General features: G+C 34.1%; 2 protein-coding genes across 6 annotated transcripts; both read left to right on the top strand.

Annotated features, from left to right (window-relative positions):
• Nucleotides 1-2562: 2562 nt before the first annotated feature.
• LOC108323722 (myosin-11-like) lies at nucleotides 2563-20389 on the top strand. 4 transcript variants are annotated; one of them, XM_052874373.1, is made up of 20 exons: nucleotides 2563-2934; nucleotides 4143-4271; nucleotides 4410-4553; nucleotides 4731-4876; nucleotides 4953-5109; nucleotides 14019-14077; nucleotides 14426-14585; nucleotides 14662-14811; nucleotides 14918-15054; nucleotides 15135-15281; nucleotides 15552-15653; nucleotides 16377-16434; nucleotides 16523-16624; nucleotides 17986-18023; nucleotides 18512-18638; nucleotides 18721-18891; nucleotides 18988-19119; nucleotides 19421-19530; nucleotides 19764-19824; nucleotides 20108-20389. In XM_052874373.1, the coding sequence occupies exons 1-20, from the start codon at nucleotides 2932-2934 to the stop codon at nucleotides 20288-20290; spliced, it is 2316 nt and encodes a 771-aa protein (XP_052730333.1). In that variant the 5' UTR covers nucleotides 2563-2931; the 3' UTR covers nucleotides 20291-20389. The 4 variants fall into 4 exon arrangements, 2 of the variants coding, with proteins under 2 accessions (XP_052730333.1, XP_052730332.1); XR_008247620.1 differs by lacking the exon at nucleotides 20108-20389 and having other exon boundaries at nucleotides 19395-19530; XM_052874372.1 differs by having other exon boundaries at nucleotides 18721-19119.
• Nucleotides 20390-22461: 2072 nt separating this feature from the next.
• LOC108318817 (transcription factor MTB3) lies at nucleotides 22462-24769 on the top strand. Of its 2 annotated transcripts, none has more exons than XM_017556334.2 (2): nucleotides 22462-22696; nucleotides 23011-24769. In XM_017556334.2, exon 2 carries the CDS (start codon nucleotides 23026-23028, stop codon nucleotides 24538-24540), a length of 1515 nt encoding a protein of 504 aa, XP_017411823.1. In that variant the 5' UTR covers nucleotides 22462-22696; nucleotides 23011-23025; the 3' UTR covers nucleotides 24541-24769. The 2 variants fall into 2 exon arrangements, with proteins under 2 accessions (XP_017411823.1, XP_017411824.1); XM_017556335.2 differs by having other exon boundaries at nucleotides 22475-22696; nucleotides 23007-24769.
• Nucleotides 24770-24986: the final 217 nt, after the last annotated feature.

Here is a 24986-nt window from a genome sequence, read left to right as displayed (position 1 = left end):
AACTTGTCTGAAACAAAGAGCATATTAAAGCTCGATTCTAAGAGGTGCATTGTTATATAAATTGAAGAGCATTGCTGTTTTTGTTTGACATGGCTAATTTCTCTAGGAGGAGGATACTTTTCATGGTTATAGTGATGGTGTTCATCATCACGGTTGCTTTTTCTGAAGGTGCAGCAAGTTCCAGGCCTTTGCACGATGAACATGATTCTGTGGAATTTGATAGTCTTCTGTTACAGTTCCTTCCACGTGGTCCTTTGAAGCCTTCAGCACCTGATCCAATTCGACCATAAGCCCAAAGTTGCAGCTTTTTGCCACATCGGAGAATAATAATATATATACACTATATATATATATATATATCAAAATATATTTTTCCCGTTATCTAATTCTGTCTTTAAATATTTTAATCACTGAGATCTTCTCAATTTAATAATAATAATAATAATAAACAAAAGACTCTTTTACTATCACACTGTTCTTCTCAATAAAAATGTTAAAAAATTCTTTTCTATTAACACGCTCTTTGTACTGCTTGAAATGTATTAAAAGTAATGAAACTTGAATACTTGAAATGTAATAAAAATGTTAAAAAATTCTTTTCTATTAATACTTCCACTATATCTTTTTAAATATCGATTTTTGGAAAATGTTTAGCTTCTGTTTATTTATTATTTGTAAATCTTAATATCATATTAATCATATTAAAATAATTGATACGTGTATTTATTAAGTAGATAGAGAGAAAAAGAAATGAATTAAAAATAATTGATACATTGTATTTCTTTGATTAGTGAAAAACAATCTTAGACGCAGATTATGCGGTTTTCTTTTCTAGCCTGTTGAAAAGGTGAATATGACTTGAAAAGGTAGGGTCTTCCATTTTCCATGTTCTTGACTTTTGACTAAATTGATGTCAAAGCATTAAATATTGAATGGGTCATATCTCATCACAAATTACGTTTTCGCATAAGGTTTTTATTTAAGATAAATGATCTAATAATATAATGAAAACCATAATACTTTCGTACATACAAATTTTTCATTTTGGATTACATTTTTTACTTTTTATTCTTCTTTTTCTTTAAATATAAAAATTATCTTTTTTATGACCATGCTGTTTTAGTTCTTAGTTTCACAATATGAAAACGATCCAACTTTTACCATTTCTTTGTTTGAAAATTACAAATTTAAGATATGAAATGTGCTAATTAGTGATGAAAAGTAGTTAATGCGTAAGAAGTCTTCGATCCATTTTGGAATTTTTTTAGAGATTGAGTAGTTTTCTCTTTATTAGTATGAAAATATGAATATTCAATATTTGATTAAATTTTAATTACGTTCTATATTTAATTATTTTTAATAGAACTTATGCTAATAATTCTTATTTTATAAAATATTTAAATTATTTTTATTTTCATCTGTTTAATTTTATTAACAAATAATAATATTATTATTGTTTCTGTTTTTCGTTTTAAATCTATCAATCAGTTTATACATTTTTTTAATCTTCCTTTTATTGGTTAATTCATTTTTTTAAGAAGAAAGTAAGCAGTTGATCAATAAATTAAAATAAAATGAAGAGGAAAAAATAAATTGATTCAGTTAATAAGTTAGAAATGAGATATATATATATAATTTTCATGACAAGAATAAATAGACAAATATTTTTAATATATAATATTTTCTTAAAATAAATTTAATTAAAATATCCAAAATTTATGAAATAATTAAAAGTTAACTAAACTAGTTCTTATTTTTATTTTATCATTCTAAATGTTTTTTATTTTACTATTTTAAATAAGTCCATATAAATTTTGTTGACAAATTCATATAAACAGCTTATTATATGAATAGGTGATATTCATTATTCGTTTTACTTCGTTCAATAGGTAAATTCTAATTGGCAATACATTATTTATTTTGCATATAATACTATCATGTTATATTAATAATGTTACATTGTAATTTGACATGTGAAACTATATCCAAATTTAACCGTTTTTTTTAAATTTAATTGTTTTTTAAAATTAAATAAATAAAAGTTACCTACAAAATAAATTAAAATTATTCAGAGTTAAGTGGTAAAAAAATTATATTTATTTTTGTAATAATAATTTTATTATTATTAAAAAAATAAACATAGGAATTTGTTTTCACTAAATTAAGAGACTAAACATATTTAATTCTTTAAAATATAATAATAAAATTATTTTATATTAATGAAGTGCACACGTACTACTTTTTCGTACTAATTTTTCCAATAAAAAAAATCATAATTGTAAAAATTAATATATATATATATATATATATTTTATAATTTTATTGTAAATAGCTTTTGTTTATTTTGTTGATAATATTTTATTATAAATAATTATTTAAGTTTAGAAAAATATTAAATTAAAAAAATTGAAGTTTAAAAAATTGATTAAATTTTAAAAAAGCCACTTAAGAATAAAATTGATAATTTATATTATTACGACGTAGAAAACTAATCCTAATAGAGATAGATATAATATAATTATGTAATATCCTATACACAAAAGTAAGATTAGAATTAAATTTATGCAAAGGTGACTTTCAAAGTTTCTCAAACGTGTATGGTTACCCGCGAAGTCCATGCGGCGAGGAGAGAAGAGGGAAGAGTGCGAGGCACAAGAATGTCCACAAGCATGGCGATTTTGCAGGGCCTTCAGACATTTCTGCTCTCACAAACCTTCATCACTATCACTTTTCCATTCGCGCTAGGCAAACTCCAAAGCAATTATTCTCTTCGCTTCTATTCTCATTCCGATCTCTCTTGCACGTTCAAAACCACAGCTCCCTCGCGTTCAACTTTGATCCATGATTTCTCTTCCACGCCGTTGGAAAATGTCCGCACGTGTTTTTCTTGGCCGGTGACACCTATTTGGCTGAGGTTCATATTCTCCGGAAATGGTACGGTTGTTGCTCATTTCGTTTTGAGCGATCGCTGTTTGCAGAATCGAATCCTTGTCAGTTTGGCTTGCAGTGTTCTATCCCATTGCTTCGTAATTACTTGATTTTTTAGAGATTTTACAATTCGTAAGACGTTGATAGGCATACTAAAGGAAGTTGCTGAAAACCTAGAAGATTAGAAGGTTAATAAATGCTGCTGAAGTTGGGAGAAGCAAAAGTTTTTGAAAGTGATATGTTTGATTGGACTTATATATAGTCATATTTTGAGGGAACCATCAATTTCATAACTGAAATTTTGTGCTCTCTTAGGAATGATGTTATATAAATAGTCCTCAGAGTATTGAATAACCATTAATTTAATTCTTGTCGATATATCTCATTAACTTCCAAGTACTGATTTTAAGGAGTTTTTAATACTTGAGGAACTATTTTGTATGATTTCTTCTTATACTTCAGGAATTATTTATGTAATGTGTTTACTTTAGGGACTATATAGGGAGAGTAATGCTCTAGGGTGGAAATTGTTAGTTTTCTTGTCATATTTTATATACTGCAATTCTGACTGAGACGCTCTTCCGTACTAAGATTGAGAAGAGGGTGCAATTTAGAGTCCCATGTACGCTGCGAAGACTATACATGGCTACAAAAAGTGTATGGTCGTGCTAATAAATTTTTTGATTAGGATTTCGGTCATAAGACAGGTTTTGTATGTATCTCAAGTCTCAATAACTTAGTGAGACTTGAAATGTTCTTCTTTCCCCCAAATAAATATGAATATTGTGATCCGAGCTAATAATCCATGCCAAGAGGCATGACTTTCAAAATCATGTTTTCCATTCATATTAAAAGCAGCGCATTAAGGTGGGATTGGCTCCCAAGACTGTGACCAAAATCTGTTATAATTCAAATATTGAATGTTGATTTTTTTAAAGTTTAAAACTAGTGCTATGTTTGTAATCTGAGACTGAACTTACAAAGTCAAATGACTTTTAGGAAATATCCTTCACCTATTCCAACATTCTTTGGATAAATAAATGAAAACTGAATGATTATGCAGCAGATAATGTTGTTTCTGTTATCAGCTGTTCCCTTTGAAAGACACTGAGTTCAGGCACATCAAATTGACTTTGTTTTATTCTGGCCATTTACTTTCATGTGTTGATCGTAATCAAGAACTTTCTAAATGCTATTGATTACAAATGATTCAGGGGATTCCGGAAAATATTGTTGTTGGTTCTCATGTTTGGGTTGGAGATCCAGAAGTAATTTGGATTGCTGGCCAGGTACTGAGTATCAATGGAGAAGATGCTGAAATTCAGATTAGTGATGAGAGGAAGGTAAACCGAGATGTTTAATAAGTCACATTCTTTCAATGTAGTGTTTCCAAATTTACTTCACATTTGAAATATTGCTGCCCACATGTGTGCTCATGTAATCTTGACCAATCATCTTCTATTCTGTTTCCATGTCACTAGGTTGTTTCCCATTTGTCAAAATTATATCCAAAGGATATCGATGCACCAGCTGATGGAGTTGATGACATGACCAAGCTTGCTTATTTGCATGAGCCAGCTGTGCTGCATAATTTGGAAACTAGATATGCGATGAATGAAATATATGTAAGATTACCCCCCACATTCAGTTTGAAATCATGGCAAAAAAAACTTAGATGCAAGGGAAATATGATACATGATGAATAATTTAAACCGCAGCTATATATTGACATCTCTTTTATAATAATTTAAACCACAGCTATATATTGACATCTCTTTTATACTAATTTTACATCGAGGCAGACTTATACCGGAAATATTCTCATTGCAATCAATCCCTTCCAAAGTCTTTCACATCTCTATGATACTAATGTGATGCAAAGATACAAGGGATCAATGGTTGGAGATTTGAGCCCACATGTTTTTGCTATTGCTGAAGCAGCATATAGGTGAATTTGCGCCTCATTTACTCTCAACCTTTTTTTTTAAATGGTATTCTTATTGCTGACTGGTTGTTTAAATTAGGGAAATGATGAATGAGGTGAAAAGCAATTCTATTCTTGTTAGTGGTGAGAGTGGTGCTGGTAAGACAGAAACCACCAAAATGCTTATGCAGTACCTGGCATATTTAGGTGGTCACACTGCATCAGAAGGCCGAACAGTTGAAAAACAAGTACTAGAGGTAAGAGGGTTATCTAACTCTGGATTATGGTTGCTATTATTTCTGCATATTTTGTTGTAATTTTTACTGAAACATATTTTTAAAGCTGTTCCGCATACTCTTTACCAACTATCTTACTCTCACCAGTCAATTTTGCATAGTTAAAAATTGTTAGCTAATGAATTATTGATTTTTATCTTTTACTAATATTAGTTATGGCTAATGTATAACTCACTGCTGTATCATTTGAGAAACATGGACAACATGATTATTTTTTAATAAATTTAACCTTTCATTTGCTGAGTTGAGATGAAAATGTGGGCGAGACTATGACAGAGAATCCATTTGAATAACATACACATTGAGAAGTAGTATTTATAGAATGAGTCACAAATACAGGAATGAGACACTGTCTATGTTCTGCTTTTAATACATGATTTTACCACAACATGTGCTTCTTGCTATTCCAAGAAATCAAAATTTTTCCAATAAAAAGGAAAAACCTAGAAATGGATCACTAGTTAATGGGAGAGCTAGATCAATGTAATAAATACCTCACAAGATGTGTATGGTTGTTGCCTTCACAAAAGAGGTCTTGGGCTTCCTTAAAATATTTCACTACTTATCAATGGGAGAGCTAGAAATTTCTCCAATAAAAGAATAACCTTGAAATGGATCACTTGTTAATGGGAGAGCTACACCAACAAGATGTGTATGATTGTTGCCTTGAAATAAGAGGTCTTGAGTCTTTCTTCAAATATTTCACAATACTTATCATTTCATCCCAGTGACTGTTGTGAGGATAATTGCTGAAGTGGCTTTTCACACTTATTGGAAATGAGATATCTAGATGAATCATTGTGAGGTAATTTAGTTTCCAAATTAATCTTTGATATGTTTTGGGTTAAATTGAGTTTCCTTGTCCTGATTAGGGATGATAAATGGTTGGGGTGGGTATGGGTAGAGCTTATCCGCTACCTGCCTCGTCTATAAAAGCCACTCCATTACTTGTCAAGTATATATGACAATCAAACATAAATATGGTAAATAGAAGATATTGTTAAAAAACAATATTAACAATATCTACCAATATCAAAAGTCTACGTTTCCCTAATGAACATAAAATCTAATATATCTAACACTTACTTCAACTGGTGCGTATGAATTGTATGTACCAAAAATACAATCAATTCTCAATCCCCTTAAATACTTAGTGAAAATATATGCTAACTGATCATTTGAGTTAACGAACTCAGTCTTGATGTCTCCAAATATAATCTTCTCTCAAATGAAATGACACTCAATCTTAATGTATTTGGTTCTTTCATGAAGACAAAATTGGAACTGATATGAAGAACTGCCTCATTATCACATAAATGTCATTTGAGTGACATTTTCAAATTGTAACTCTCTAAGCAATTGCTTAAGCCAAACAAGTTCATAAGTGGCTGAGGCCATATCTCTATATTTTGCCTCTATACTAGATCTTGCCACAACACTTTTTTTCTTGATCTTCCAAGAAATCAAGTTACCACCAATGGTGACACAATATCCGGAGGTAGATCTTCTATCGAAAGGAGATCCTGCCCAATCCGGATGATTATCTGTAAGGTAATTTAATTTCCCTACCAATCTTCTATATTGCTCAAGATCTGAAGTAGGTTCCCCTTGATTTGGTAAGAGTTTGGTATTTGGATCCATGGATGTGTTAACAAGTTTTGAATTCATCAAACCAGTTTTGTCCGAAATATCTAATGCATAATTCCTTTGAAATATAAAAATACCATCATTGGATTGTGCTACCTCAATACCCAAGAAGTATCTGAGTTTGCCAAGATCTTTGGTTTGAAAAGGATAGCAAAGGTGTTGTTTTATCTGGGTGATGCCATGGTGGTTGCTGCTTGTAAGAATAATGTCATTAACATATACTATCAAATAGACATATCTAGCATTTGAGTGACGGTAAAAGAATAAATGATCTGCCTTACTTCGAGTCGTACCAAATTGTTGAACAACGCTACTAAATTTGTCAAACCAGGCCCTAAGAGACTGTTTTAAGTCATATATAGATTTGCGAAGATTACATACCAATTCAGAAGACTCCCCCTGAGCAACAAATCTGAGAGGTTGCTCCATATAAATTTCTTCCTACAAATCTCCATTGAGAAAAACGTTTTTGACATCCAGTTGATAAAAAGGACATTGTTGAAGAGCCATGGCCAGAAATAAATGAACAAAAGCCATCTTTTCCACGGGAGGAAATGTATCTCCATAATCCAATCCAAAAATTTGTGTGTAGCCTTTGGCTACAAGTTGAGCTTTGAGGCAATCAATAGTACCATTAAGACTAACTTTGATAGCAAAAACGTACTTGCAACCAACAACAGATTTTCCAGATGGTAATGGGACGGGCAACCAAGTTCCACTATTCTAATGAGGATAAAGTTCATCTAGCATGGCCTGACGCCAATCAAGAGGGACTAAGGCATTATTGACAGATATAGGGATGAACATTGAAGAAATAGATGAAAGGCAACTATAAAAAGTTGAAGATAATCTATGGTAACTCAAAGCAATATAATGTGGAGAGGGATTACGAGTGGAACGTATACCTTTATGGAGAGCAATTGGGAGGTTAGACTTAGTTGTAGGAACTGAAGGAGACAAAATAGTTGGCACTTGAAGTGAGTCACTTGGTGGTTGTTGGGAACAATGTCTTCAACTGTAAACCTGAAGGGGTGGTGGAGGAGGAGAATCGGACGGTGGACTATGCATAAGAGGAGGATCATAGATAACATGAATATTAACAATAGTGGATGGAGACACATCAAAAGAAGATGAACCCTTAAAGTAAAACGAAAATTCATTGAAGGTTACATTTACAGAAACAAAATAACGGTTAAGAGAAGGAGAAAAACACTTGTATCATTTTTTAGATTGAGTAAATCCTAAAAACACACATTTGTGTGATCTAGGAGATAACTTATCAAGTTTAGGACCAAAATTTTGAACAAAACATGTAGACCCAAAAACTTCCATAGGCAAGGGATGGAGAGGTTCATGAGGAAATAAAATAGAATGAGGAATTTTGTTATCTAAAATCGAAGACGACATACGATTAATAAGATATCATACAATAAGAATAACATCACCCTAAAAATGTTGAGAAAGCTCACCATGAATCAATAAGAGGCCTATTCTTGCTCTCAACCACCCCATTTTGTTGAGGTATAAAAACATATGAAGTTTGATGGAGAATGCCATGAGAAGCCATAAATTGTTTGAAATAATTTGAATGATATTTACGGCCATTATCAGTTTGCAAAGTTTGAATAGAAATACCAAACTGAGTTTTAATTTCATTATAAAAAGTATGAAAGATATAAAATAAATCAGAACGATTTTTCATTAAAAATAACCAAGTACATATGGAATAATCATTAATAAAAGTGACAAAATATTGAAAACCTAAATTAAACTTAATACGACTAGGACCCTAAATGTCAGATTGCATAAAGGCAAAAGGGGATGAAACATGTTGTGAAACACTACTAGGAAAGGAACTATGACTATGTTTCCTTTGTGAAAATGGAATTATATTGAATGACTTGAATAACTTGAATATGTTTACACCCTTCTCCTTAATCCTATATTTATAGGATTAAGTGAATGGAAGACACCTCACACACACTCAGATACAACACATACACACTCAGCTCTAAACACAATAATCAATAATTCTAACACTCCCCCTCAAGCTGGAGCATACAGATTGTATGTACTAAGCTTGGAATAGATGAAATCAGTGTTGAACCAGATGATTTGTCTTCAAGAGTGTGAGGCAAACATAGATGGACTAACAGCAGCTTGTGAAACTTCAACTTCAAAAGTGGATGAAGGAAAGCAGTGGTGGACAATGACAAACTGCAAGGACTGATCTCCAATCAATGATGGATGAGTGATGGGATCAACAGTGGTAGCTGAAAGCTAAGAGCTACAAAACTGCAGGGACTACACTAAATCCTCATCAATGATGGCTGGGTGACGGGATCAACAGTAGTAGCTGAAATCTACAAAACTGCAAGGACTACACCCATATATATGTGACTTGCAGTGTCTTGGAAACGTACTCCCCCTTAGTGTGAACGGCGGAAATGTGGAATATCACAGTTGCTGGACCACTAAAACAAAACAAAATATTAAGCTACAATGCTGAAACAAAGGCATCAAAGATCCAAAGATATGTTGGAGGTCCAAAATTCTTTGTTGGACAACTCCCAAGTGGTGATACTTAGCAGTGTATCACAAGAAGATCGGGCTAAACTCTAGCCCAAGAAGAATTGACGCAGTTGCGTCTGTCTGAGGCGGTAGCGACTGCAGCGGCGGTTGACTACTATAAAACTGTAGGGACTAAATTACCATCACTGACTGATGGGGCCTGTAGTGGCTGGAAGCGACAAAACTACAGGGACTGCCATCACTAACTGACGAGGTGATGGGGGCCTACAGTGGTTGGAAGCATACGGTGCCTGGACAGTGGCAAATGGTGCCGGACAGCGGCAAACGGTGCCGGACAGTGGCAAACGGCGCCTGGACAGTGGCAAACAGCGGCAAACAGCGGCAAACGGCGCGGACAGCGGCAGACGGCGTGGACAACGGCATCAGCAGCTGAGACGAAGCATAGAATCGCAGAAGCGAGAGGAAGGTCCGACGATGTGGAACGTGCGGCGAGATGAAGATGCTATGAAGACAGACGAAGATGGCAATAATGGCTGTTATGGAGGGTCAGAACAGAGAGAGGAAGCTTCGGCGAGACGACCGGCAGCGTCGCGGTTTGATGCCGACGCTGGGAAGGCGGCGCGTGACAAACACGTGCCCGAGATCTGACGGAGAAGAAGCGGCGCGTGACAGCTGGTGCGGAGGCTTCGGAGGACGGGACCACTAGGGTTGGGTTGCGCTTCTCAAGGCGAACCTAACCCTTGACTTCGCCGGAGCAAACGACGTTCGGCGGCGGCGACGGCGGACTGGCCGGAAAGAACCGCTGCGTGGCGGCGCGTGACTGAGAAGTGGCTCTCGAAACCGGCGTGGTTGGCCGTCGCTCGAAGAGACGGTCCAGATCCGCAGGTCACCCGTCGAAACTATGACGGTGGCCGGCGGTGGCGGCGGCAGCGGCGACGACGGTGGCCGGCCGCGGACAGAGGTTGGCAGCGGACAGTGGCTGGCGATGGTCAACGGCAGAGGTGACTGGCTGCACTGGTGCTGACTGTGGCACAGATTTAAGAAGAAATGAAAATGGACTGCCCACTGAAATTTTAGGGGCTGCCGGCGGTCGGCCGCCATGGCCGCCGACAGACAGCAGAGGCCACAAGAAGAGATCAGAGAACCTGCTCTGATACCATGTGAAAATGGAATTATATTGAATGACTTGAATAACTTGAATATGTTTACACCCTTCTCCTTAATCCTATATTTATAGGATTAAGTGAATGGAAGACACCTCACACACACTCAGATACAGCACATACACACTCAGCTCTAAACACAATAATCAATAATTCTAACATCCTTAATTGACACGACTTACACACTAGACTAGACAATTTGGTCAAGTTGGGAACCAACTGTTGCAATTTGGCCAGACTAGGATGACCTAACTTAGCATGAAGGAGAGATGGAGACTTCGTAACTGTGGCAACATGTGTAGAAGGGCAGAGATGATAAAGACAATGAGAATCACATTCGGTGCCAATCATCTGTCTCAAACTTCGGTCCTGTAAACAAACAAAAGTTTTGGTAAAGGAAATAACACAATAAAAAGAACGAATTAGACGAGTAATAGATAATGAGTTAAAAGGAGACCCAGGGACATAAAGAACATTATCAATGGATAAAAAAGGAAAAAGGTTAATAGTCCTGACACCATGAGCTAAAACCCTAGACCCATTAGCCATTGTAACAGAAGGTAAATTATTCGGAGAGGATAAAGAGGAAAACAAAGATTTGTTACCAGTAATGTGATATGTGGCTCCTGAGTTAAGAACCCAAGGACCAATAGATGAAGATAGAGTCAGACTAACTAAAGATGTACCTATGTGTGCAATAGAAGCAGTGGAACTAGAGGGCTGACGATCCTCATACCACTTAAGAAATTCATTGAAGAGAGCAGATTTATCGCCAATATTAGATGGAGGGGGAATCAGTTTTAGCAACAACAACAGAGCGAGTTGGATGACCATGTAATGCATAACACCTGTCAATCTTGTGGCCTAGCTTGCCACAATGGTCACACTTGTGGCGCCCTTTTCTTGGCTTGCGAGAGCAGTTGTGATCATCATGTTGAGATGCCAAAGCAGAAGAATCATTTGTAGAAACAAGTGTATCATTGATAGGTTTACTTGGCACACACAAAAGGGTGGAACAAGTAGAAGTAAAATTCGGTATAACAAGGAACCCAAAATTTGATCATGGACATGGGAATATTTATTAGCAAGTTTGTGTAAAGCCAATACCAAGAAGAACTTTGACTCTTGTTCTATTTCTTGTGGTGGAGTAGAGGCAAGAGGTCAAACCTAATTAAATTCATGAAAAAGAGCATGGTGTTACCAAAATAATCAGCCATAGATTATTGATTTCGTGGAGCAACAACATTGAAAAGATCGTGACAAACACCATATAGACGTTGAGTATCATTGGTATATAATAATTTGGCTTGTTCCAAAACTTTAGAGCATGTTCTGTTGGTGGGTTTAAGAGGGAATAAGAGGGACAAACAGTTATAAATGTCTGTGTGGTGGGTTTGTTGTGTGTCAGACTATTATAAAGTCTGTTTGGGGGGTTGTTTTCTTTAGTTTTTGGAGTTGTTTGATAGACAATGGGAAGGGAGAGATAGGTCCTCTCAAAAGACATGGTGTTGTCTGTGTTCTATATTCTAGTGCAGAGCAAGCTGTCTGGTCTATCTGCAAGATCATCCAAGAACCTGTCTTGGAATTCTTTGAGGAAATAATAAATTTTGGGTACCTATCACCGTGTTTCTCGTTGAGCGGCCTCTCGCTAAGCGACTTGGACATGTCGCTAGGCGGACATGCATGGCCTTGATGGGTGATTTTGAGCTTGCATAATCCTTGTTGATAGATCTTGACTTCCTTATTGACCTTTGTTTAGTTCTTTTCCTTTTTGATGGGTCCATTGGTTGGACCCAAGTCATCAAAATGTTCATGCGCATTATCACTTTGGAAAATGCAAGTTCGAACTTAAAATTGATTTTTTATCTCTTGATAAAAGATTGGATTATGGAAAACAACTAGAATTGATTTTTTGTTAAAATCAACAAAGTGCATTGATAATAATGATCAATACAGGGGAATTGACATAATTAATGTAACGTAGACAATTTGGAAAGAATTAGTGCTTCTTGTTGTAACTTGGCAAGACTAGGATGATCTAGCTAAGTGTGGATGAAAACAAAAGAATCCACCAACTAACCAACGTGGGTAGAGGTCTAAGTTAATAAAGTTCATGTGATTGACATCTGGAGCCAATTATCCAGCCAAACTCGGATCCTATAGGGCAACAAAATCTTTAATAAAAAATGAAATAATCAATAAAAGAGTTAAATGACTCATTGATAGTAAAATTCAATTGTGACTGTAGAATATTGAGGAAATTATCAACCAAACAAGATGGTACGAGATGGAGAGTACCAAATTAAATGAAATGTTTGAGACCAATCAGCAAAAGGAATAAAGGGTAAATTACTTAAACTAGAAAAAAAATGGAGAAAAAGGATTTACTGAATGTGATATGATCAATAACACTAGAATTAAGGACCTAAGGACCAAGAGATGTGGATGTGGACTTAGACACCAGTAGAGGGATTACTTGTGTGCACAACACAAGTAGTAGAACTGGATGTCTCATGTTCCTTGTATTATTTGAGGAAGTTTGTGAAGATGGAAGGGTTGCCTAATTGTCACAGTCTGCATATCAGCTATGGATCACCAAGGAGGGAGAGAGAGGAAGCAAAAAGGGCTGGGCAGGTAATAGGCGGCTTTCCAGGGCAGTTGAGTAACCCCAACATGTATGTATGTGTGCTGGCTGAAGGCATGGCCAGTGAGTAGCCATGAGTAGTGAAGTTGTAACTGAGAGAGAAAACGGAGCTTCTAGGAGGGGTGCATTAGAGCACATGCTGTTTTTAAGTTCAAAGTTGCAAATCTGTGATTATTTCTCATAGTCAACATGGTGATTGTCTTGTGCGAAAATTGCTTGCCAGAAAAATTTCTGGAAAACAGTAGTAGCAGTTGGCATGAAACATGGTGAAAAAAAGGAGGCCCAGAGGGGGAAAGGAAACTAGAAAAGTACATGGTTTTCCAAAATTTTTGGCACTGATATATAATGGGATCAGTAGGTAGACATATGTTAGGGTTTTCTTGTTAGGCCCTATATACCATGTTGAGATGAAATATGTAAAAAGCAATTGGAGAGAATCTGTGTATAACTAACACCCTTAGAACAAGTCACAAATACAAGTATCATTATTTCCTCATTTCTGTCTTTGCATAGAAACATAGCTACCTTATTTTCATTGATTATGACGAGTTTCAGAAGGATCTAACCAATCAGGACATTCTTCAATATACTTATTGTAGCAACCTAACAAGCAGTTGATCAAGGAAAAAAATTTAATTAGATTAATTTCATGTGAGAGAGTCTGCTGAAATAGACTCAATATTTTCTATTGATATCAGGATCTTGGTTGTGATAAGATCATGTAGTAAACTAGTCCAACCAAATTCCAGTCTTTTCTCCTGTTTTTCTAATATTTTGTAATCTTCTTTGTATTCTTCTTGGTGAGTCAAGTAGTTCTTATTTCATGTCTTATTTCTGAGTTATGTTGAACTCATCAATCTATTTTTTAAATTGTAATGATGCAGTCAAATCCAGTTCTTGAAGCATTTGGTAATGCAAAAACTGTTAGAAATGACAATTCCAGGTAAGAGATTTCTGGTTATGTTTCTATTATGCTTGGTTTTTTATATTACATTATGTACGTGATAAACAAATCCTTTTTATGCTACACTTTTTCAGCTATATGCTTGATTTTGTGAATTATTTCTAGTATATAGTTTATATTCATATCATGGGTGCAGGTTTTTGAATAATTGACTCAATTTTTCTTCATCTTTTGACTATATCATCATTTACATGCTCAATGCTTTTTAGTTTGTTACTAATTTAATACGAGGTATTGGGCATCATAAAGGTTGTTTCTCATTTATGAATTAGTGATTTCAATAATTAGTAGCAGTTTCATACTTCTGTTTCTTTTATTTTCTTGCAGCCGTTTTGGAAAATTTGTTGAGATCCAATTTGATAAGTTTGGACGAATATCTGGTGCAGCCATTAGAACTTATCTGCTTGAGAAATCTCGTGTTTGCCAAATCTCAGATCCTGAGCGTAACTATCACTGTTTTTACCTTCTCTGCGCTTCTCCTCCAGAGGTAAGCAATTCAAAGCTTCATCTTCTATTCACTATTCTTCATGTCATTTTATTGGCAGCATCCTGATTTCATTTAGGAAAAGGAGAAATATAAGTTGGGAGATCCTAAATCATTTCACTACCTTAACCAATCCAATTGCTACGAATTAGTTGGTGTTAATGCTGCTCAAGAATATCTTAGCACCAAGAGAGCCATGGATATTGTGGGAATCAGTCAGGACGAGCAGGTATCACTAAAACATTTGTTAGTGTTTCTAATAATTCATTTAGCTGTCTTTCAAACAAAACTTCTATGAAAACTTAGTTACATGTTTCCTCACTTCCTCCTCTCAGGATGCTATTTTCAGAGTTGTAGCTGGTATTCTTCATCTTGGAAATATTAACTTTTCAAAATCAGAAGAAACTGATTTTGCAGTTCTAGAAGAAGAAGAATCCAAGTTTCATCTACAAACAACAGCAGAACTTCTTATGTATTGCTGAATTTTTACTGTTATCCTTTCCAAAATCTTGTATAGATATTATTTATCAATTGAATTTATTCATATTCCAGGTGTGATGTGCATGCTTTGGAAGATGCACTGTGTAAGCGTATGATGGTTACTCCAGAAGAAATCATCAAAAGAAGTCTTGACCCTCTGGGTGCCACAGTTAGCCGGGATGGTTTAGCCAAAACCATATATTCTCGTTTATTTGACTGGTAATGTGATTTTTCATATATATATATATGTATGTATATACACATATACATGTATATAAATATATATATATATATATATATGTACATGTATATAAACATATATATATATATATATACACATATACATATATATGTTTATATACATGTATATATATATATGTGTGTGTGTGTGTGTATGTATCTATATGTCTATGTGCATATATAACATTTATTTTTTATTTTTCTGTAGAAGGAATATCAAATACAATTATTTGTTTTTGTCATGTCCAGGTTAGTTCAAAAAATTAATATCTCCATTGGGCAGGATCCTAGCTCAAAGTGTCTCATTGGTGTTCTTGACATATATGGCTTTGAAAGCTTCCAAACAAATAGGTGAGAATATATTTTCTTAATGCAATGTTGTTATTGTATGATAGGATGGGCTCTAGGCCCAAATCTAATTGGTCGAAGGATTTATATTAGATAGGGTTAAATTAGTTTATTTCACATTTCATTATTTTCTATTTTCTTTTTATTTCATAATGTTAGACGATGACACTTACAGGGCTGTTATCAAATTACTTGGTAGTTTTAGGCTATTTAAGGTAATTGTTATTGTGTTAAGGATATGAAGAAATGAATGATATTAGTATTATTTCCTTTTTTAGCTTCTTTATTCTCTAGTTTAGGTTATTTATTACAGTAGCTCTAGATTTATTTTGTAGTCATTGTATGCTTGCATACTCTAATTTAGGAAGACACAAACAGACATATTCACAAAAGAAGGTCTCATACAGCCACATCCATGTTAGTTAAATATATATATAATTGAAACCAAGAAACCTAAATACACTGTAGAAGAGAATAAATTGACTATAGGGTAGAAGATGAGAGAGTACACTTATTAATATCTAGCTAGCTTCTAACTCAACAGTCCGTTACAGAGATGTTAGTTGACTACCTGACTAACTACTTAGCAACATAACGTAAAATACAACAGAATAGTAATTTTATATTGAGTTGGAGAAGACATATTTGCAAGCAAGCTCTCCCTTTCATTTTGGTGTGGTAGTAAATAAGATAAATCCATGCTGATATGTAGTTCCCTCATTGTAGCTTTGAGCAGTTTTGTATAAATTTCACAAATGAAAAGCTACAGCAACACTTCAACCAGGTATGAGGTTAGTTTTTCATATATTTTACAATTCCCACTGTGAGACTTTTCTCTCAACATTCAATCTGATGCCAATGATGCGCTGCAGCATGTGTTTAAGATGGAGCAGGAGGAATATACAAAAGAAGGGATTGACTGGAGCTACTTAGAATTTGTAGATAATCAAGATGTACTGGATCTCATTGAAAAGGTTTCTACCAACTTTTAGTCTGTGCTTTAGTATTTATTAAAGGATCTTCTTAAATCATACTTTATAGGTTTTTATTTTAGTTATATTTTTGAAATTCAGAGGCTAACAATTACTGACCCACATTTCTAATCTGAGGACCATTAACTGTGAAATTTAATACCATGGTTTGCTGCTATATGTGAACATAGTTTCAACACTGCCTACCTTAAGGGTGTCAAATTTCATGAAAGCTTAAACTTAGATAGAGGGCTGGAGGCCCACAAATGGATTTTATGTCTGAAACACACCTTATATAGGTTTGGTGTGTAGAGAACTACTTATGCCTATTTTGCTTTTTGCTTGAATTTAACTTGATCAGGATGCACAGGCACACCAAGGATTGAACTCTTCTTTACCACTTGGTCACAAACTTTTGAGACGTTTAAGAATAAAATATCCTACATACTTTGTTTTCACAGGCTCAACAATTGTTTCTATAACTCTGACAAAAGCATCTCAACAGTCAATGTTTAGAGAAATTGAGGGGAATTTCTGGACATTGTGTTTCTGCATGCGGGGCTTTTTATGACGTGTTGTTTTATTTGTTAAGGATTGGTTATCTTCATTTTTATCTATATGTTTCGTTAAACAGTTGTATCACTGTAGAAAAATAAAGAAAACTATTGTTGCAACCGTTGTATTTGTAAAATCTAATAAACTTTGATAATTGGTATACAATGTATACTTTATTCTTACCGCCATAGTTTGATGTAGATTACTTAAGTATCCCACATTTTTCATAAAGACTAGGTTTTCTGATAGATTATGCTTTGCAAAGGCCTCTGTGTTTGGTTAGACATGTGTCATCAACTGCCATTACTAGGTCTAAATTATCTTGAGTGCAAGGTTGTTTACATGAATAATAATTCTGGCATAATCAATCCTATGATAATTTCTTATTGTAAAAGAGAAACTATTGAAGTTGAAATTTCTGGTACATAATTTACCTAACGTGCTTCTGCTAGGCTCAGATGCCTGGCAGTTGGCTGGGTTTACAATTGGTGGTGTGTATTTGTTGTCTTGTGTTAGACCTGTACACATTATTCATTGCCAATGGACCACATATGCCTCTATTCTAGCAAAGGAAGCCTTTAGGCAGTTATCAATATTCATAGTTTTGGAACGATTCCAGGATTATCATCTACTAATCATTCTGTGGTTAAGATAAGTTTTATTAATAGCTTCTCACAACATGCTTTTGCTATGTGCTGGATTCTGTTTTGAAATATTTCTGGAATATTTGTTTCAGAATTTGCTAAGATAGTATCCTCTGAATCTACTTTCAGAATGGCATCACTGATATCTATAATTCTCTTTTTCAGAAACCTGGTGGAATTATTGCTCTGCTTGATGAAGCTTGGTATGAAGAAATTTCTTAATTTTCTATTGTTTATGCCTTTATATTTGAATAAGAGAGAAAAATAGAGAAATGGAAGGCATTCTTTCCTCACAAGAAAAGATTTTACACAATGTAGAACTTTCCCAATGGCATATTAAGTACCATAACTGTGTCAAGCGTTATTTCTTTGAATTGATTGTTACTGTTTTAGTAAATGGCAGCATAAGTTTTCTGCATGTAATATGTGATGCATCGTATTTGGCACTATAAGGATTTGAAAGTCATTCTTACAAATTTGAAGTGAAAGAATGAGCAAGTTTTGGTCTCTTTACCAATAACTTCTCCAAGGAAAAATGTACACTAACTTGTGAATGTTTCCTGATAATTTGTCCTTGAGAAGTTCATGGATTATATTTCAAAATTGTTCATACGCAGCATACGAAGTTGTTACAATTTTGATTTTTTTAATAACTAGTACCCTTATTGGCATGTTCATTGTCTGCTTGCAGTATGTTTCCTAAGTCAACTCATGAAACATTTTCACAGAAGCTTTATCAGACATTCAAAGATCACAAACGCTTCATTAAGCCAAAATTGACACGTTCAGACTTCACTGTTTGTCATTATGCAGGAGATGTGAGTTTGATTTTTCAACATTGCTATGAAATTTTTTTCCCGAGTTTCTGCTAAAACTTATTATTTAGCCACTTCTTTTCAGGTTCAGTATCAATCTGAGCACTTTTTAGACAAAAACAAAGACTATGTTGTTCCTGAACATCAAGAGATGCTAAGTGCTTCCAAATGTTCATTTGTATCAGGTCTTTTCCCCCCACTTTCTGAGGAGTCAGCCAAATCTTCTAAGTTTTCTTCCATTGGTTCTCGTTTCAAGGTTTATAAAATATGGTTCTTTATATTGTCAGTATCTGATAGGCCTTACCTCAATCCAAAGGCCAGAAGGTTAATACTCTTGTACTTATTTGTACAGCTACAATTACAACAATTGATGGATACACTCAATCTGACAGAGCCACACTATATTAGATGCGTGAAGCCAAATACACAACTAAAACCTTTCATATTTGAACATATGAACGTCATCCAACAATTACGATCTGGTGTAAGTCTAATTAAGAATTAAGTTCTGCCATATTTTCTGAGTAGAACTGTTGACACTTCCATTGCCTGATACAATCTTACTAGCTACTACTTTCCTATTCTCTTTCAAGTAAATACTGGATTTATTCGGTCAATCCTTAATTAATTACTCTCCTATCTGTTTATTCATATTGAATAGGGGACAACTGGAAATTACATTTAAAAATAACTCGCATAATGTGATGAAATACAATTTCCAATGGCATGTAGCTTCTCTAATTAAACTTACCCCTGTAGAGTTTTCGCCCATTGTGTTATTGTAGGGTGTTCTTGAAGCAGTAAGAATTAAATGCGCTGGATTTCCCACTCACTGGACCTTTCATGATTTTATTACTCGATTATGGATTCTTGCTCCGGAGATTCTTCGTGGGAAGTAAGTTCAGCATAACCCAATTTTAGCCATGTTACTTTTACTCAATAGTCTTGATATCATGCTTTCTAGTTTGACATTTATTTGGTTCCCCATTTTGAAAGTGATCTGTATTTATGCAGCTTTGATGAAAAAGTTTCGTGTAAAAAGATTTTGGAGTCAATAGTCTTGATATCATGCTTTCTAGTTTGACATTTATTTAGTTCCCATCTTGAAAGCGATCTGTTTTTATGCAGCTTTGATGAAAAAGATTCGTGTAAAAAGATTTTGGAGAAGATTGGGCTGACAGGTTATCAGGTACGGCAAGAAATCTATTGAATTTTGTTATGTTTAAAGGAATTCAAAAGTTATTATTTTTTTAAGTAATTTGATATCATTCTACTTTAAAGTTGCTGTCATTGATTTCTCATAATCTCTTTCTGGTTTAGTTCATTTGACTGGGTGCGTGAAATGAAATTTGTAAACCACACTCGATGTATGGAAAATGATTTATATTCTGAGTCACATATGTTGACCAAAATTCTTTATTGTGAGGTGCTTTTCTATGTTGAGCTGAACTTGTGATCTACCAATTTTGCAGATAGGGGAAACAAAAATATTCTTAAGAGTTGGTCAGATGTCTGAATTGGATGCTCGAAGGGCATTCCTGCTTAGTAGTTCAGCTACTGTTATTCAAAAGAATGCTAAAACTCGTTGTAGTCGGAAAACATATATTGATTTGCGAAAGAGCTCTGTTTTCCTACAATCCATTTGCAGAGGTTAGTTTTTTGTCTTTTTTGTATTATGTGAAGGACAAAAGGCTGCCTTGGTATGGGGAGTCCTTAGAGGCAGGAAAATATGAAGTGTTTCGTTTTTAGGTTCACCTTCATTCTATTGAAACTACAAATCCTTTTTCTTTTATAGTTCTCACTGATTGTTCTGTAGTCTTGAAGCCTAATCGCAAAGGGTGGGGAATGAAATATAGTACTGTCATATCATATTTGGAGGGAAACATAAAAGAAACTATTTAATGATCCTTGAGAAGACAAAGGAAGCATTGCACACAGGCACATGATTAGTAAATTAATCATTTTAATTTAAAAAAAATAGTTCCTAAAAAGTAAAATTGACAATATAAAAAATATTAAGCTTTAAAAATTATCAAATCGAAAAAAATTAAATTTAAGTAAAATAGTCCCTTAAAGAATAAAATAATTATTTAAATTTAAAAATATTTACATCAAATATATAATTAAAAATAAATATATTTATTTCGACTACCCTACTCTAGAAGAAAATAATATATATATATATATATATGAATGAGTTTGTTAACGCGCGTATATATATTTTTCAGTTGGTATATTTTAGCAATGTGTATCGAGTTTTAGATAAAACCTTCAAACCTTCACTCATCTCTTTCATTCCTTTCAACTCTCTCTTTTTCATTTCTTTCATTCCAATATTTTCTTTGTCGTAGTCCCAACTAAAAAAAATCAGAAACATTCATTGTTAAACAATTTCTTAAAAAAAATGTCTAATTTTTACCAGCATAAAGACATCCAAAAAAATTGGTAATTGGCATGGAAAAAATCAGAAACACTCGCGGTTAAACAATTTCTTATATAATAATTTTTCATTTTATAATTTTTGTCTTATATAATTTTCACAAGCATAATAACATATGAAAGAATTGATAATTGGCCTAGAGGGATTTTTTAGAGATGATGATTCAACCTCTGCAGATGATGAAATTAGAGAGGTTACTGAAGACGATGAAATTGAAGAGATCTTGAATGAAAGCAAATATGCCAATGACTCAGCTCTTTACAAAGACAAATTGTTTAATGGCGAATATTTCTAATTTTTTCACTTGGGGCTATAGTAGGGTGACAGAGAAAATGTTAGAGTAAGAGAGATGAAAGAGAAAAAGTTCAAAGGAACGAGGGAGGTGAATAAAGGTTTGAGGATTTCTGTTTTTTTTTTAGTTTTCAAAATAAAATTATTCAAATATCCTTAACCTTAAAACTTAGAATCCATAATATATAAGAATAATTTTGTCAACTAAAACCCGATACACACATATAAAATGTACCAACTGAAAAACAAACTGAAAAACAAGTATACGCGCGTTAACAAACACATATATACATATATGCTTATATACACATATATACATATATACACATAAATACATATATACACATAAATATATATACATATATACACATAAATACATATATACACATAAATATATATATATATACACATAAATATATATATATACACATAAATATATATATATATATACACATAAATATATATATATACACATAAATATATATATATATATATATATATATATATATATATATATATATATATATATATATATATAATATGTTATAGTTGAGTAAGGAGCATTGAATGAGAGAACTCTAGATATAATATAGATACCTTAATTATAGAAATCTCTAGAACACAACATTTCAGATTTTTTATTTTGGTGTACAGACTTTATCTAGTACACATGATTCCCAATCAAATTTTTAACAACAATAATTGTTGTTTTTGTCTATTATGATTAATGTCCCAGAAATTAATAATTTAAATTTCTATGATAGAAAATGACTTTTCTTAACCATAAGGAGTTAATTTGTGGCACATTTAAATTTAGCAAGATTAAGAAAACCTTTTCAAGGATTAATATAAGTTTTTTATATTATTAAAAAAACTAATTCAAACAAATTAACATCTGAAACAATTTTACATCCTTAGTTAATTAAAAAATATTTTTTAAGAATAAATTGTTAAGTTTGAAATTAACTGCTTCATAAAGATACACAATGCAAATTTTATTAAAATTCTTTAGATTCATAAGTATTAAAATAATTAAGTCTTATTATTAAAATTTTATAAGATATTGTGTATAAGAATATTTGTGGTTCAATGTTTTCTATTCAGACTTTAGAGGACATATTAGTGCCACCGTATAGATGAACATGCAATAATAAACGTTAATAGGCAAAGTAAAAGAAAAGAAAAGAAAAACTAAAGGAAAGAAGAACAAATAGCTTAATTCCAGATCTCAGACGGAACTTCTTTCTCTGGTTTTCCAAATCTTATATCTGTTCAAAGTTTTCTCTATCTACCTATTCGTCATACACCACGCCAAATCAATATCGTTCAGGTAATTCTGTTTTTTCTTTTGTTTTTATGCTGAATTTGTTTGTTCCTGGTAAACATTTTTCATTGGGTTTGCGACTTACTAAGCTGGAGCTCAAGACTAAGTTAGACTGTTGGTGATAATCATCCTTTATATGTAATTGGAAAGACACATGTCATGAATTTCAGAAGTTTGTGGGGTTTGGTTGGATATTCTCAAGGTTTTAATTTTAGGGTTTTTTTATGTAAATTTTGGGGTTTTGGAAATTTAAGCTTGGGTGAGATCCCAGTGAAACGTTTTTGAGAATTGTTTTTTTTATCTTGATATATATGAGGTAGGAGGGAGGAAGAAAGATGATGGGGGAGAAGTTTTGTCTGAACGAAGAAGACAAGGGTGTGTTGGAGTCTGTATTGGGTGCAGAGGCTGTTGCGTTTTTCATTTCAGCACTTTCCAATAATGTCTTTTCCAGCGTTGTTGCTCCTTCCGTCGGTGCTGACTCGACCCTCCGTCAGAGGTTGTGCCAGCTTGTTGATGGTTCCAAGTGGAACTATGCAGTGTTCTGGCAAGTTGCTGGCTTGAAATCTGGTGGTTCTGCCTTGATTTGGGGTGACGGGCATTGCAGTGATCCCAAAGGGAAGAGGAGTTCAATGGGGAAGGACGATGAGCAGGAGGTGAGAAAGATGGTGCTGCAGAAGCTTGATGCCTGTTTTGGTGGGTCTGTGTCGAAAGAGGCTAATTATGCAAGACTGGATAGGTTGTCTGATTTGCTCATGTTTTACTTATCCTCAATGTGTTACATATTCGGTTTTGATTCACCATGTGGTCCTGGGAGTTCATTCAAATCTGGTAAATGGATTTGGACATCTGATGCTGCCGCTTGTTTGAATCAATTAGAATCTAGATCATTTCTAGGGAAAGTGGCTGGTCTTCAAACTGTTGTTTTTGTTCCTCTAAAATCTGGGGTGGTGGAGCTTGGTTCGAATGAAGTGGTGTCTGAAGAACAGGGTTTTGTGGAGATGGTGAAGACAGCATTTGGGGAATCCAGTCCCGGGCAGACTAAGGTGTTTCCGAAGATTTTTGGGCACGAGTTAAGCCTGGGGGATACAAAATCTCAGTCTATAACCATTAGTTTCTCCCCAAAGGTGGAAGATGATCCTGGTTTTACTTCAGACTCTTTTGAAGTTCAAGCACTGGGGTTGAACCATGCGTATGGAAATTCATCCAATGGAACTTTGGGGGACAGTAGTGAAGGGAAGATGTTCCCTCAATTGAATCAAATGATGGGTGGGAATTTTAATGCCCAAGCAAGGGTTCCTTGTCTAGATCTTGGTAATGAAGACACGTCCTCAATTCATGCAGATGAGCGGAAGCCCAGAAAAAGAGGTAGAAAACCTGCCAATGGGAGAGAGGAACCACTGAATCATGTTGAAGCAGAGAGACAGAGACGTGAGAAGCTTAACCAGAGGTTTTATGCCTTAAGAGCTGTTGTCCCCAATATATCTAAAATGGACAAGGCATCTTTGCTTGGTGATGCCATTACCTTCATCACTGATCTCCAGATGAAGATCAAAGTGTTGGAAGCTGAGAAGAACATGATTAACAACAAGGACCAGAAGCTATCCTTGCCAGATATGGATTTTCAGGAAAGAGAGGATGACACAGTTGTGACAGTGAGATGCCCTTTGGATACTCACCCTGTTTCTGATGTAGTTAAAACTTTCAGGGAGCATCAAATTGTGGCTCAAGACACCAATGTTTCTACTACAGATGATAAAATCATTCATACATTCTCCATAAGAACTGAGGGAGGGGAGGCTGCTGCCATACAGTTGAAAGAAAAGCTTGAAGCGGCCCTATCCAAAAATTGACCATGAGATCATATTTATGTAGCATCTCAATGATGCTTTAAGTCTTCTTAGAATTACCCTCAGTTTGTCTGATAGGCTGACATATGATTGTTCTTAGTGTTATTTGTTACTTGTAATCTGTTTTAAAATGTATTCAGATCATCATCAATAACCTTAATTATGTACCTAAGTAAATTAGTGGTTGAATTTCAGGTGGTGGATAATACAAGTTGAACTATATTTTCTATAACCATCAATCTAAGCGAAAAAAATGCCATAACATCGGATCATCATATTTTGTTTTTTGGCTTACTCAACTGGCAAATTCTGGACCATATGAAACATTTTTCTTTTGTTAGTATAATATTATTATTGATGATTTTATTCTTCAAAATACAATAATAAATCTTGAAATAAATGACGCATACAATGTTATATTCTTTAATGCCCTTCGGGCTTAAATATTG

Source organism: Vigna angularis, chromosome 3 (assembly GCF_016808095.1).
Source record: "Vigna angularis cultivar LongXiaoDou No.4 chromosome 3, ASM1680809v1, whole genome shotgun sequence".
Lineage (NCBI taxonomy): Eukaryota > Viridiplantae > Streptophyta > Magnoliopsida > Fabales > Fabaceae > Vigna > Vigna angularis.
The sequence above is the reverse complement of the archived record's forward strand: the minus strand, read 5'-3'. Positions and strand labels throughout refer to the sequence as shown.